This window comes from Piliocolobus tephrosceles, chromosome 20 (genome assembly GCF_002776525.5).
Source record: "Piliocolobus tephrosceles isolate RC106 chromosome 20, ASM277652v3, whole genome shotgun sequence".
In the NCBI taxonomy this organism is placed as follows: Eukaryota; Metazoa; Chordata; class Mammalia; order Primates; family Cercopithecidae; genus Piliocolobus; species Piliocolobus tephrosceles.
In genome coordinates this window covers 9,642,962-9,655,882 of record NC_045453.1, presented here as the reverse complement: position 1 = coordinate 9,655,882, position 12,921 = coordinate 9,642,962, and the positions used below count along the sequence as shown (strand labels likewise).

The 12,921-nt window shown below is 49.2% G+C and overlaps 1 protein-coding gene across 1 annotated transcript in view; it reads left to right on the top strand.

Annotated features, from left to right (window-relative positions):
* The window catches only part of SOGA1 (suppressor of glucose, autophagy associated 1), an 86,007-nt gene that overhangs the window by 71,684 nt on the left and 1,402 nt on the right, over positions 1-12,921 (top strand). Inside the window, exon 15 of the mRNA XM_023227940.3 lies at positions 8,105-12,921. This exon is cut by the window's right edge and continues 1,402 nt beyond it. Within this exon, the coding sequence (XP_023083708.1) occupies positions 8,105-8,257 (153 nt within the window). The 3' untranslated portion in view covers positions 8,258-12,921. The remainder of the gene's footprint in view (positions 1-8,104) is intronic.

Sequence of the window (12,921 nt, the reverse complement as noted above, 5' to 3'; positions counted from 1 at the left end):
TTTTTTTTTTTTTTTTTTTTTTTTTGAGACGGAGTCTCGCTCTGTCGCCCAGGCTGGAGTGCAGTGGCCGGATCTCAGCTCACTGCAAGCTTTGCCTCCCAGGTTTACGCCATTCTCCTGCCTCAGCCTCCCGAGTAGCTAGGACTACAGGCGCCCACCACCTCGCCCGGCTAGTTTTTTGTATTTTTTAGTAGAGACGGGGTTTCACCGTGTTAGCCAGGATGGTCTCGATCTTCTGACCTCGTGATCCGCCCGTCTTGGCCTCCCAAAGTGCTGGGATTACAGGCTTGAGCCACCGCGCCCGGCTATATATTTTTATATCTATGTATATAGATATTTCTATATACATATATAAATATAAAATTATATAATATAAATGTAAATATAATATAAATGTAAATATATATTTATATTATATCTATATATACATAGATATAAAATAAATATATCTATATGTTTATATCTATTTATATATCTTTTTATATATATATAAAAAAATAAATAAAAATTCAGGGATATGGCCATGTGTCCCAGGAAGTTCTTATGATGGTCTGGGGATAGAGTTGAAAGGTCCCAGACCTGGAACAACACACACTTGATGGTCACATGGTCTGAATTCCAAGAGACTAGCGAGCATGGCTTAACTAGCAGCTTTTGCACCACCCATCGGAGACTGCCAGCATCCCCTCCAGGGAGGGGGCATTACTGCTCTCCTGCAACCTGGTGGTGTGTTGGAGCCAGCTTGTTTGGCTTGTGGGAGCCAATTGTCAGCATCACTGTGGTTTTTTTGTTTTTTGTTTTTTGATTCTTGAGATGGAGTTTCGCTCTTGTTCCCTAGGCTGGAGTGCAATGGTGTGATCTCGGCTCACCGCAACCTCTGCCTCCTGGGTTCAAGTGATTCTTCTGCCTCAGTCTCCCAGGTAGCTATGATTACAGGCATGTGCCACCATGCCCGGCTAATTTTGTATTTTTAGTAGAGACGGGGTTTTTCCATGTTGGTCAGGCTGGTCTTGGAACTCCCGACCTCAGGTGATCCGCCCGCCTTGGCCTCCCAAAATGCAGGGATTACAGGCGTGAGCCACCGCGCCCAACCCTATCTCTGTGTTTAACATGACCTTGGTACCTTGAGATTGGCCACAGTGGGAGGATTTACAGCATAAAAATTAGTAAACACTACAAATCAGGGCTCCTCCTGTCACTCCTGGAAAACTAATTGTTAAACATTAGCGGGCATACCCCCACCCCCATCAAGACTTCACACCTAAGTGCTCATATTTCCTCTGAGAATCTTTTGCTGCACACCCCATTCCTGCTATCAATTTCTTATAAGTTAGTTAGTAAACCTTATTTAAATGTTAGTGAGCATTATTTGAATGTTAGAATGTGCGTAAGTTAACTTTGCAGAAAGGGAAGGAAATGTATTTGAAGGATAGCATATTTTATAAAACCCAAGAGTAGGATCCTAATGACCTCAGCAGCTTCTCCCTGTCTTCCTCTCCTCTCTCTTAAGCTTCACCCTTTCTGATATCATATTCCTCCTTTTTCTCTCTTTCTCTCTCTGTTGCATTTGCACAAGGACAGGGTGGGCTGTCCCAGCTTTGGCTTTATAACATTTTCCAGTTTAAGCCCCTGGGAGACACTGACACAAATCCCTCTCCCAATTCCGTATTTCTGAAAGAAGGAAGCTCTGATTGGTGCAGCTAGAGGCAAGTGTACGCCTTGGTCCAGTCAGCTGTGGCTGGGAGTGGTACCATGTGGTCTGCTGTGGACTCAGTGGGGGCACAGAGACATGAGAAGGGCTATGTGTGGAATGGGCTGTGATGGACATAAACATTCTACTTTTCTATTATTGTACATTTAGGTGGTTTCTAGTTTTTCCCTATTGTAAATAATGCTGCAGTGGAGGCCAGGGCAGTGGCTCACGCCTGTAATCCCAGCACTTTGGAAGGCTGAGGCGGGCGGATCATGAGGTCAGGAGATTGAGACCATGCTGCCTAACATGGTGAAACCCCATCTCTACTAAAAATACAAAAAAAAAAAAAAAAAATTAGCTGGGCGTGGTGGCAGGTGCCTGTAGTCCCAGCTACTCGGGAGGCTGAGGCAGGAGAATGGCGTGAACCCGGGAGGCGGAGGCTGCAGTGAGCCAAGATGGCACCACTGTGCTCCAGCCTGGGTGACAGGTGAGACTCCGTCTCCACAAAAAAAGAATATAAATGTTTTAAAGTTATTTGTTAAATACTGCCAAATTGTTTTTCAAAAGTGTGCCATTTCTGCAGTCTCCAGCAATGTGTGGCAAGTGCGTTGCTTTTCTATACTCTCAGTCAGCTGGCTGACATTTTAAAACATCTCTTAAATATTTATTCCTTTTTTGGCCAGGCACAATGGCTCATGTCTCTAATCCCAGCACTTTGGGAGACCGAGGTGGGCAGATCACTTGAGCTAGGAGTTCAAGACCAGTCTGAGCAACATGGTGAGATCTCATCTCTACATTAAAAAAAAAAAAAAAAAAAAGCGGCCAGGCACGGTGGCTTACACCTGGAATCCTACCACTTTGGGAGGCCAAGGCAGGTGGATTGCTTGAGCTCAGGAGTTCGAGACCAGCCTGGCAGCAAAGTGAAACCCCATCTCTACTAAAAAATACAAAAAATTAGCCGGGTGTGGCAGCATACACCTATAGTCCCAGCTACTTGGGAGGCTGAGGCGGGAGAATTGCTTAAAGCTGGGAGGCGGAGGCTACAATGAGCTGAGAATGCGCCACTGCACTCCAGCCTGGGTGACAGAGCAAGACTCCCATCTTTTTTTTTTTTTAAAGGCCAGGTGCGGTGGCTCACACCTGTAATCCCAGCAATTTGGGAGGCCGAGGCGGGTGGATCACTTGAGGTCAGGAGTTTGAGACCAGCCCGGCCAACATGGTGAAACCCCGTGTCTACTTAAAATACAAAAATTAGCTGAGTGTGGTGATGAGCGCCTGTAATCCCAGCTACTTGGGAGACTGAGGCAGGATAATTGCTTCAACCCAGGATGTGGAGGTTGCGGTGAGCCAAGGCCATGCCATTGCACTCCAGCCTGGGCAGCAGAGCGAAACTCCATCTGAAAAAAAAAAAAAAAAGCCAGGCATGGTGGTGCTGTGTGCCTGTGGTCCCAGCTGCTTGGGAGACTGAGGAGGGAAGATCCCTAAAGGAGGTTGAGGCTGCAGTAAGCCATGATTGTGCCACTGCACTCCAGCCAGGGCAACAGAGCAAGAGACACTGTCTCCAAAAAGAAAAAATATATTTATTTCTTTTTTTGTAACTTTTTTTTTTTTTTTGAGACAGAGTCTCACACATTCTGTCACCCAGGCTAGAGTGCAGTGGTACGAGCAACCTCCACCTCCTGGGTTCAAGCGATCATCCTGCTTCAGCCTCCCAAGCAGCTGGAACTGAAAGCCTGAGCCACTGCACCCGGCTAAGTTTTGTGTTATTTGTAGAGATGGGGTTTCACCATGTTGGCCAGGCTGGTCTCGAACTCCTGACCTCAGGTAATCCACCAGCCTCAGCCTCCCAAAGAGATGGGATTACAAGCATGAGCCATTGTGCCTGGCCTATTTTTGTAACTTTTGAAAAACTGTTAAGTTTGGCCTGGCGCAGTAGCTCACGCCTGTGATCCCATCACTTTGGGAGGCTGAGGCGGGTGGATCACCTGAGGTCAGGAGTTTGAGACCAGCCTGGCCACCTTGGTGAAACCCTGTCTCTACTAAAAATAAAAAAAATAGCCAAGCATGGTGGCAGGCGCCTGTAATCCCAGCTACTTGGGAGTCTAAGGCACGAGAATCTCTTGAACCTAGGAGGCAGAAGTTGCAGTGAGCCAAGATCGCACCACTGTACCCCAACCTTGGCAACAGGGCAAAACTCCATCTCCAAAAGAAAACCCCCAAAACTATTAAGTTTAATATTTATACTTAGTATACTCTAAGAGTATAGCTCACTGAATTCTCATAAACTGAACGCAGCCATGACAATAGTCTGGGTTCTCTAGAGAAACAGAACCAAGAGGATAGAGAGAGAGTAGAGGGCAAGGAGAGAGAGAGAAAGAGAGAGATTGATTGATTATAATGAATTGGCTCATGTGATTCTGGAGTCTGGCAAGTCCCAAGATTTCAGGGTGAATCAGCAAGTGGAGACCCAAGAGAGCCAATGGTTTAGTCCAAAGACCTGGAACCAAGAAAGCTGGTCGTTTAGTTTCACCAAAGGCCAACAGCCCAGTGACCTAGAAAGAGCAGATGTTTCACTTCAAGTCTGAAGGCAGGGCCAGGCGCAGTGGCTCACACCTGTAATCCCAGCACTTTGGGAGGTCGAAAGAGGTGGATTGCTTGAGGCCAAGAGTTTGAGACCAGCCTTGCCAACATAGCAAAACCCTGCCTCTACTAAAAAAATACAAAAATTAGCTGGGCATGGTGGTGCGTGCTTATAGTCCCAGCCACTTGGGAGATTGAGGCATGAGAATTGCTTGAACCCAGGAGGCAGTGAGCCAATATTGCACCACTGCACTCCAGCCTGAGCAAGAGTGTGAGACTCTGTCTCAAATAAATAAATAATAAAGTCTGAAGGCAGGAAAAAAGCAAGTGTCTCAGTCTGAAGGCTGTCAGGCAGGAAGAATTCTCTTACTTGAGGGAGAGTAAGCCCTCTTATTCCATTCAAGCCTTTAACTGACTGGATGGGGTTCATGTTAAGGACAATTTACTTTTTTTTTTTTTTTTTTGAGACGGAACCTCACTCTGTCATCCAGGTTGGAATGCAGTGGCGTGATCTTGGCTCACTGCAACCTCTGCTCCCAGGCTCAAGCAATTCTCGTACCTCAGGCTCCCAAGTAGCTGGGATTACAGGCACACACCACCATGCCTGGCTAATTCTTTATTTTTAGTAGAGATAGGGTTTTACCATGTTGGCCAGGCTGGTGTTAAACTCCTGATCTCAAGTGATCCGCCCACCTCAGCCTCCCAAAGCGGTGGGATTACAGACGTGAGCCACTGCGCCTGACTGAGAATTTAGATGTTAATCTCATCTCAAAACACTCTCACAGAAACACCCAGAACAATGTTTTACCTAATATCTCGGCACCCAGTCATGTTGATGTATAAAAGTAACCATCACTTCCATATAACCAGTACCACATCAAGAAACAACAGCACAAAGCTGGCTGGATTTTGAATGTTGATTTTAAAGTTGATCCAAATATTGTCCAGTATGTAAAATGTGCGTGCTACCCATTGACCAAATAGTTCTTCTTTTAGGAATGTAGCCTGTGGAAATATTCACAGAGATGGATAAAGAAAAATAAAAAGAGGCTGGGCTCACACCTGTAATCCCAAGGCTTTAGGAGGCCAAGGCAGGCAGATCACCTGAGGTTGGGAGTTTGAAACCAGCCTGACCAACACCGTGAAACCCCATTTCTACTAAAAATACAAAATTAGTGGGCATTGTGGCGCATGCCTGTAATCCCAGCTACTTGGGAGGCTGAGGCAGGAGAATCACTTAAACCCGGAAGGCGGAGGTTGCGATGAGCCGAGATTGTGCCATTGCACTCCAGCCTGGGCAGCAAGAACGAAACTCCATCTCAAAAATAAATAAATAGGCCGGGTGCGGTGGCTCAAGCCTGTAATCCCAGCACTTTGGGACGCCAAGACGGGCGGATCACGAGGTCAGGAGATCGAGACCATCCTGGCTAACACTGTGAAACCCCGTCTCTACTAAAAAATACAAAAAACTAGCCGGGCGAGGTGGCGGGCGCCTGTAGTCCCAGCTACTCGGGAGGCTGAGGCAGGAGAATGGCGTAAACCCGGGAGGAGGAGCTTGCAGTGAGCTGAGATCCGGCCACTGCACTCTAGCCCAGGCGACAGAGCAAGACTCCGTCTCAAAAAAAAAAATTAAAAATAAATAAATAAATAAATAAATACAAAGAAAAATAAAAGGAGAGAGAGGGGAGGAAATCAAAGCTCAAGAGAGGTTAAGTAACTCTCCCAAGGTCACACAGCTAGTAATTGGCAAAGCTGGGATTTTAACCAAGCAGCTTGGCTCTATCGCAGCACTTTTATTTTATTTATTTTTTATTTATTTATTTATTTTTGAGACAGAGTCTCACTCTGTTGCCCAGGCTGGAGTGCAGTGGCACGATCTCAGCTCACTGCAAGCTCTGCCTCCTGGGTTCACGCCATTCTCCTGCCTCAGCCTCCCGAGTAGCTGGGACTACAGGCGCCCACCACCACGCCCAGCTAATTATTTGTATTTTTAATAGAGACAGAGTTTCACCATGTTAGCCAGGCTGGTCTCGATCTCCTGACCTCGTGATCTCCCTGCCTCGGCCTCCCAAAATGCTGGGATTACAGGCGTGAGCCACCACGCCCAGGCCTTTTTATTTTTTGAAAAGATGGGGTGTCACTCTGTTGCCCAAGCCAGAGTCCAGTGGCACAATCATAGCTCACTGCTGCCTTGACTTCCTGGGCTCAAAGGATCCTCCTGTCTCAGCCTCTCACATGGTCTAGCCCAGCAGCACTTTTTTTTTTTTTTGAGATGGAGTCTCACTCTGTGCCCCAGGCTGAAGTGCAGTGATGTGATCTTGGCTCACTGCAACCTCCACCTCCTGGGGTCAAGCAGTTCTCCTGCCTCAGTCTCCGAGTAGCTGGGACTACAGGCGTGTGCCACCATGCCCAGCTAATTTTTGTATTTTGAGTTGAGATGGGGTTTCACCATGTTTGCCAGCCTGGTCTCAAACTCCTGACCTCAGGTAATCCGCCGGCCTTAGCCTCCCAAAGTGCTGGCATTACAGGTGTGAGCCACCATACCCAGCTGCCCAGCAGCACTTTTTGTTTTGTTTTGTTTTGTTTTGTTTGAGATGGAGTCTCACTGTTTCACCCAGGCTGGAGTACAGTGGTGCAATCTCAGCTCACTGCAGTCTCCACCCCTCCTGGGTTCAAGCGATTATCCTGCCTCAGCCTCCTGAGTAGCTGGGACTATAGGCTCACGCCACCACACCCAGCTAATTTTTAGTAGAGATGGGGTTTCACCATGTTGGCCAGGATGGTCTCGATCTCCTGACCTCGTGATCTACCCGCCTCAGCCTCCCAAAGTGCTAGGATTACAGGCATGAGCCACCACGCCCAGCAGCAGCACTTTTGATCATTATTTCTGTTTATTGGTGATAGTAAAAAATTAGAAACTACCCAAATGTACATCAAAAGTGAATTTGGGCCAGGCACAGTGGCTCACGCCTGCAATCCCACCACTTTGGGAGGCCGAGGTGGGCAGATCACTAGAGGTCAGGGGTTTGAGACCAGCCTGACCAACATGCTGAAGTCCCATCTCTACTAAAACTATAAAAATTAGCTAGACGTGGTGGCACACGCTTGTAATCTCAGCTACTTGGGAGGCTGAGGTGCAAGAATCACATGAACCCGGGAGGTGGAGGTTGTAGTGAGTCAAGATTGTGCCACTGCATTCCAGCCTGGGCAACAGAGCAAGATTCTGTCCAAAAAATAAAAAAATTTAAAAAGTGAATTAGGTACATAAATCAGTTATTTCTATCTGGTGAAATGGTATAGAGACACTAAAAAAGAAGGAGATCGGCCAGGCATGGTGGCTCATGCCTTTGGGAGGCATGAGCACCCAAAGGTGCTAATTCCAGCAGTTTGGGAGGCTGAGGCAGGAGGATCGTTTGAGCCCAGGAGTTCAACACCAGCCTGAGCGACATAGTGAGACCCTGTCTCAAACGAAAAAAAAGTGATAAAAAGGAAGGCAATCTAGACATACCTAGTGACAGAAAAGTGTTCATGTTTTACAGTTGCAAAATAAGATGTCATTTTGGTAAATGTATGTTGAGAATCTCTTTGGTGTACAGGACCATGGACAGTGTCCGCTGTCCTCTCTGTATAGCCTAGAATATATTACAATGAATATCCATTACTGCTCTAATGGGAGAAGAACAATAGAAAGAAAAAATTGGTCCAGTGAGGAGCTTCAGCCCTTGGGAACTGGTTTATGGCTGAGTCTCAGTTCCTTGCCTGGCTCACCACCCAGCGCACGGTGGCCCATATCTCCTGGCTCCTCTTGACTTCCTGCCTCCCTCTTCCTAGGACGCTGTTTGTGACTGTAGCACCCAGTCTCTCACCTCCTGCTTCGCCCGTTCGTCCCGCTCTGCCATCCGCCACTCTCCTTCCAAGTGCAGGCTGCACCCTTCAGAGTCCAGCTGGGGTGGGGAGGAGAGGGCACTGCCCTCCAGCGAGTGACCGAGCAGCCAAATTCCCCACCTCAACCAGCCAAGCCCCTGGATAGCAGAAGGGAACCAGCGGAGACGAGACGAGGTGAGGTGAGGGTCTGTGTCCTCAGCATTGCCTGGCCCTAGAGGGACAGCAGCGATGCCACTGCCAGAATGCAGCTTTCACATCAAGGTAAAGCCGGGTCTCCTGCTGGCCCCTGGGTGGTTAGCTCCGACTTCCCAGGGGAAGGCAGTGAGTGGGAGAGAGACCAAAACTGGGCTTCCCAAGCATCCACTGAGAGATCCGTCAAGAGCCGATCCCTGGGTCCTAAGAGAGAGCCTTGCCTGGTTCTGCCCATGCCTCCCTCTTGGAAGAGCCCAAGAAGGATACATGTCTGGCCATGCCTTTGGGGAAAAGGAGTCAGAGAGATGTTTCCTGCTGACCATCCACCCCTTCATTCGGGAGGAGACACTGCTGAGAAGAACAGGCTTTGCTCTAGGACTCCATGTTGGGTTCCTGGTGGAGCACTGCTGGGCATCATCACCATCACCTCCTCTCCCAGCTCCACTGCTCTAGATTGCTGGGACACTAAGGGGCATGATAGGGCAGTAGCCAGGGCCAAGTATCTGCTTGGAGTCCTGGAGCCCTGGATCTCCCTGCCCATAGCCTGGATGCAGCAAGAGCTGGGAGGCAAAGTGGAAATGTGCAGGGCTCAGGGTTGGGAAGTGATTGCAATTGCCTTCCTTGCCAAAGTGACTTGGGACCCCAACGTTCCCAGCAGACCCTTTGAGGACAGAAATAGGTAGAGTCAGTCTCAAGACCTGGTGCATAGATAAATGCCTGAATACACTGCCTTGATCTCGATCTCAGAGGCCTCTCCTTAGCACCCTAAGAGGGGGGAGGCACTACATCTCCACTGTGTTTACATCCTGCAGCTGGTGAGGGGCAAAGATATTCCCAGTAAGAGATTCTTGGTTGGCCAGGTCAGGCCCAGGAGAACACCGAGAGGCCAGAGCCCAGGACACAGCAGTAGACTGGGGCCTGGAAACACATATCTTGCCTAGATTGTTTATTTGAATTTTTCATACTATAAATATTTAAGGTGATTTACTTTATTTTAATAATTTAATTTACCCCAAAGTCCTTAAGGTAATTTATTGGAGGTTGAAACATGCATTCTTGCCACTGGGACAACATGGGGCTTCTAACGGCATGGACAGGCACGGGGTCCCCCAGGTGGACAAGGCAGCTTGGCAGCCAGGTTTGGAGACCTGGTCTCCTGGTCAGTTTTGGAGGGCCCCTCAACAGAGCTGGAGCCCTGTACCCCAACACTGCTGGCCATGTGGCCTCAGAACACTACGTATTACTCAATGCCTGGTACTTGGCCAACCCCAGCTGTCAGTCTGTAAATACTCACTGACTAGGTGGAGGGCTGAATGGCCATCATCACCACTCCCCAAACATTCTCCATGGCCTGTCTCATTTCCCTCCCTCCCTCTGACACCTTTCTTCATGAGTTGAATGTGGATTACTAAGGCTCTATCAAGAGCGTGGAGATCCCTCCAAGTTTCCTAAATGAGAACTCGCAGGAAAACAGGACTGAACTTTGATAATGTTGTTTATCGCAGCTTTGCACATAAACCTGAGTGTCTCCCAGCCTGCCTCGGTTCTCACCAGCCTGTCAGCCTTTTCACCAGCCTCTCTCCTTAGCCTTATGGCCTTTCACGGCTCTTCTCCCTGCCCCAGCTCTGCTGCCTGCCCTTTCTCATGTCCTCCGTGAGCTGCCTGAGCTATTGGTTGGATTTCAACGTGGCTCATTGCAGTATGTGGGGGAGTGCCTCCCATGGCCTCCCCTTGGTGCCGGTGAACCCCTTTTGGTTGCACACATGCTCCCCCAACACACATAGACATGCAGCCTTCCTGTAACTGACTGGGGACCCAGAGTGGAAACACCAAGATGGATCGGCTTGTCTGCAGAATTGCCCATCAGGAAGACCACAAGCCAGTAGCTTTGCTGATTTGCCCCCAGGACTCTGGAGGCGCCCATGCACTCCCACCTCCACCTGCCAGTTCCCAGACCCATCCATTCGGGATCACCTGGACCAGTTACCCCAAGTCCTGCATCTCCCTTCCCTGCAGGCTGAACACCAGGGTCATGCCAGTCCCGCCAGCCACCTCCTCCATGCCCCAGTGACTTGTGTGGGCAGAGCAGGCAGCCAGTGGAGCTGTGGGCCAGTTCCACTCTGGGATGCTGCTGCTCTCACCCATGAGGTCAGGGGGGCCCGCCAAGGTTATCTCCAGGTGACGGGATTCACATCAGGCCACATGTCACCAGAGGCCTTCTGCCACCTCCCAGAGCGACAGAGAGCCAGGGAGGCTGCGTACCCAGCCTCGGGGAGAAATCCCCGTGGGACATGAGCCCCAAGACCTACGGACCACTCAGCCTTACCATCATACTATCCAAGATTGTCCTTGCCATCTTCGTTGTCTCAGCCAGACCTTGGTTTTCCTTAAAGCCCCAGTTTCTACTTCCTGCATGCCACTGTGCAAGGCCACTCATCACTGTTCCTGCAGAAGCCTCCGGACGTGGGGCTGGATGGGGTTGAAAACGTTACATGTAAATATTGGTTTGGTTCGGTTTTTAGCATTTTACTTGGTAACTGGTTGTGTTTTCTTTTTTGGGGTGGGGGGATTGGTTTGTAAAAACTCTCTACTCTTTTGGAATGTAATTTCTAAGTTTGTTTCTTCAAATGCCTTTTAAGTCTTGGTAACATTCCCAAAGCAGAAAACTGCCTGACCCACAATGGGGATTCCCTGGAGAATTGGGGTCCCAAGAAGGAATGCTGCCCTTCTTGAACCCTTTCTCCCCCTTCCTCCTGCCTCTCTGCCTTTTACTGCTAGCCCCTTTCTTCTCCTCCTTTATCCTTCTTTCTCTTTTCCCCATCTCCACTCTCTCTTCAACCAAAGTCCCAAGGAACCCTCGGGTCCCAATCCCCCATAGACCACTTGGCTTGGGTCCATGGGGTTGGCACCAGTTGGTTGCGGGAAATGGGGGACCAGTTGGCATGATTGGCCCTAAACTGGGAAACCTCATGTTTCATATGTCTGACCTCTTTCCAGAGCCAAATCAGCCCCTTTCGGAATGATGACTTCATTGGAATGCAAATCAAGTCATTTTGGTGCATCAGTGGCTCTTAGACCTGCATGCACGAGACATCAGAATCCAATTCCCTGACCCTGTGCCAGCCCTTTCCCCCAGTTTATTTCCCACCAAAGGCTGACCTTAGGAGGTCTTGCTTTCTATGAACTCAAGATGGATCCCACCTGTAGGTGTCCTCAGGGGCACTATTCTACAAGTTGGCTTCCGATGTGACAAGGCCAAGGGCTCAAAGACCTGACTCTCTTACACCCTGTGCTGACATTATTCCATCACGTCCACCCACATGCACTTTTATGGTTTCATCATCCAGCCTCTTCTCCTCTGGCCCACCCAGTGTCCAGGCTCTTTCTCCCTCTCCCCTCCTCTCTAGAATGTCCCCTGCTTCTAGCCTCATCAGACCCCCCAAGCTCCCACTACTTCTTCCTTAATAATAGTAATAATAATGGTCATCATCATCCCCTACACATCCCACCTAAAGCACTTTACTATTTAGAAAACGTGTCCCTTGGCTGGGCACGGTGGCTCACTCCTGTAATCCCAGCTCTTTGGGAGACTGAGGCAGGCGGATCACTTGAGGTCAGGAGTTCAAGGCCAGCCTGGCTAACGTGTTGAAACCCTGTCTCTACTAAAAATATAAAAAATGAGCTGAGTGTGGTAGTGCACACCTGTAATCCCAGCTACTCGGGAGGCTGAGGTGGGAGAATCGCTTGAGTCCAGGAGACGGAGGTTGCGGGAGCAGAGATCACGCCACTGCACTCCAGCCTGGACGACAGAGTGAGACCCTGTCTCAAAAAAGAAATAGTTTCCCACCCCACATCTCCTTCAGACCTCTCAGGGACAACTTGTGGAGGCAGCCTTGGCAGGACATGGGTTAGTGCACCCATTTTGCAGATGAGGAAACTGAGGCACAGTTCTCATCCCAGAGCACAAGAAGTCACACTGAGTTTAGATGAGAACTTGAGTCCAACTCTGTCCTGTTTGCTGTGCAAATCCACTGCCCTATTGGGGGCTTTTTGTGGGTCCAGAATATGCTGCTGGCCAACCCAGGCATAAAACAAGTCCATTCCAGATCACTGAGCCTGTGTATGCCAGAGGGTGATCTGAGGTCCCCATTCAGCAGAATTCTCTGAGGGCATATTCAGAATGCAGATTCCTGGGCCCCACCTTGAATCTGCATGCTTAACAAACTCTCCTGGGGTTGGGAGGTGGGCGCAGCGGTCACACCTGTAATCCCAGCACTTTCGGAGGCCGAGGCGGGTGATCACTTGAGCTCAGGGGTTCGAGACCAGCCTGGCCAACATGGTGAAACCCCGTCTCTACTAAAAATATAAAAATTAGCCAAGTGTGGTGGCGCATGCCTGTAATCCTAGCTATTCAGGAGACTGAGGCAGGAGAACCACTTGAACCCCGGGGGGAGCAGAGCTTGCAGTGAGCCGAGATTGTGCCATTGCATTCTAGCCTGGGCAACAGAACAAGTCTTGTCTCAAAAAAAAAAAAAAAAGCCCTCCCAGGGGGATCCTAAGCACTATTGGCC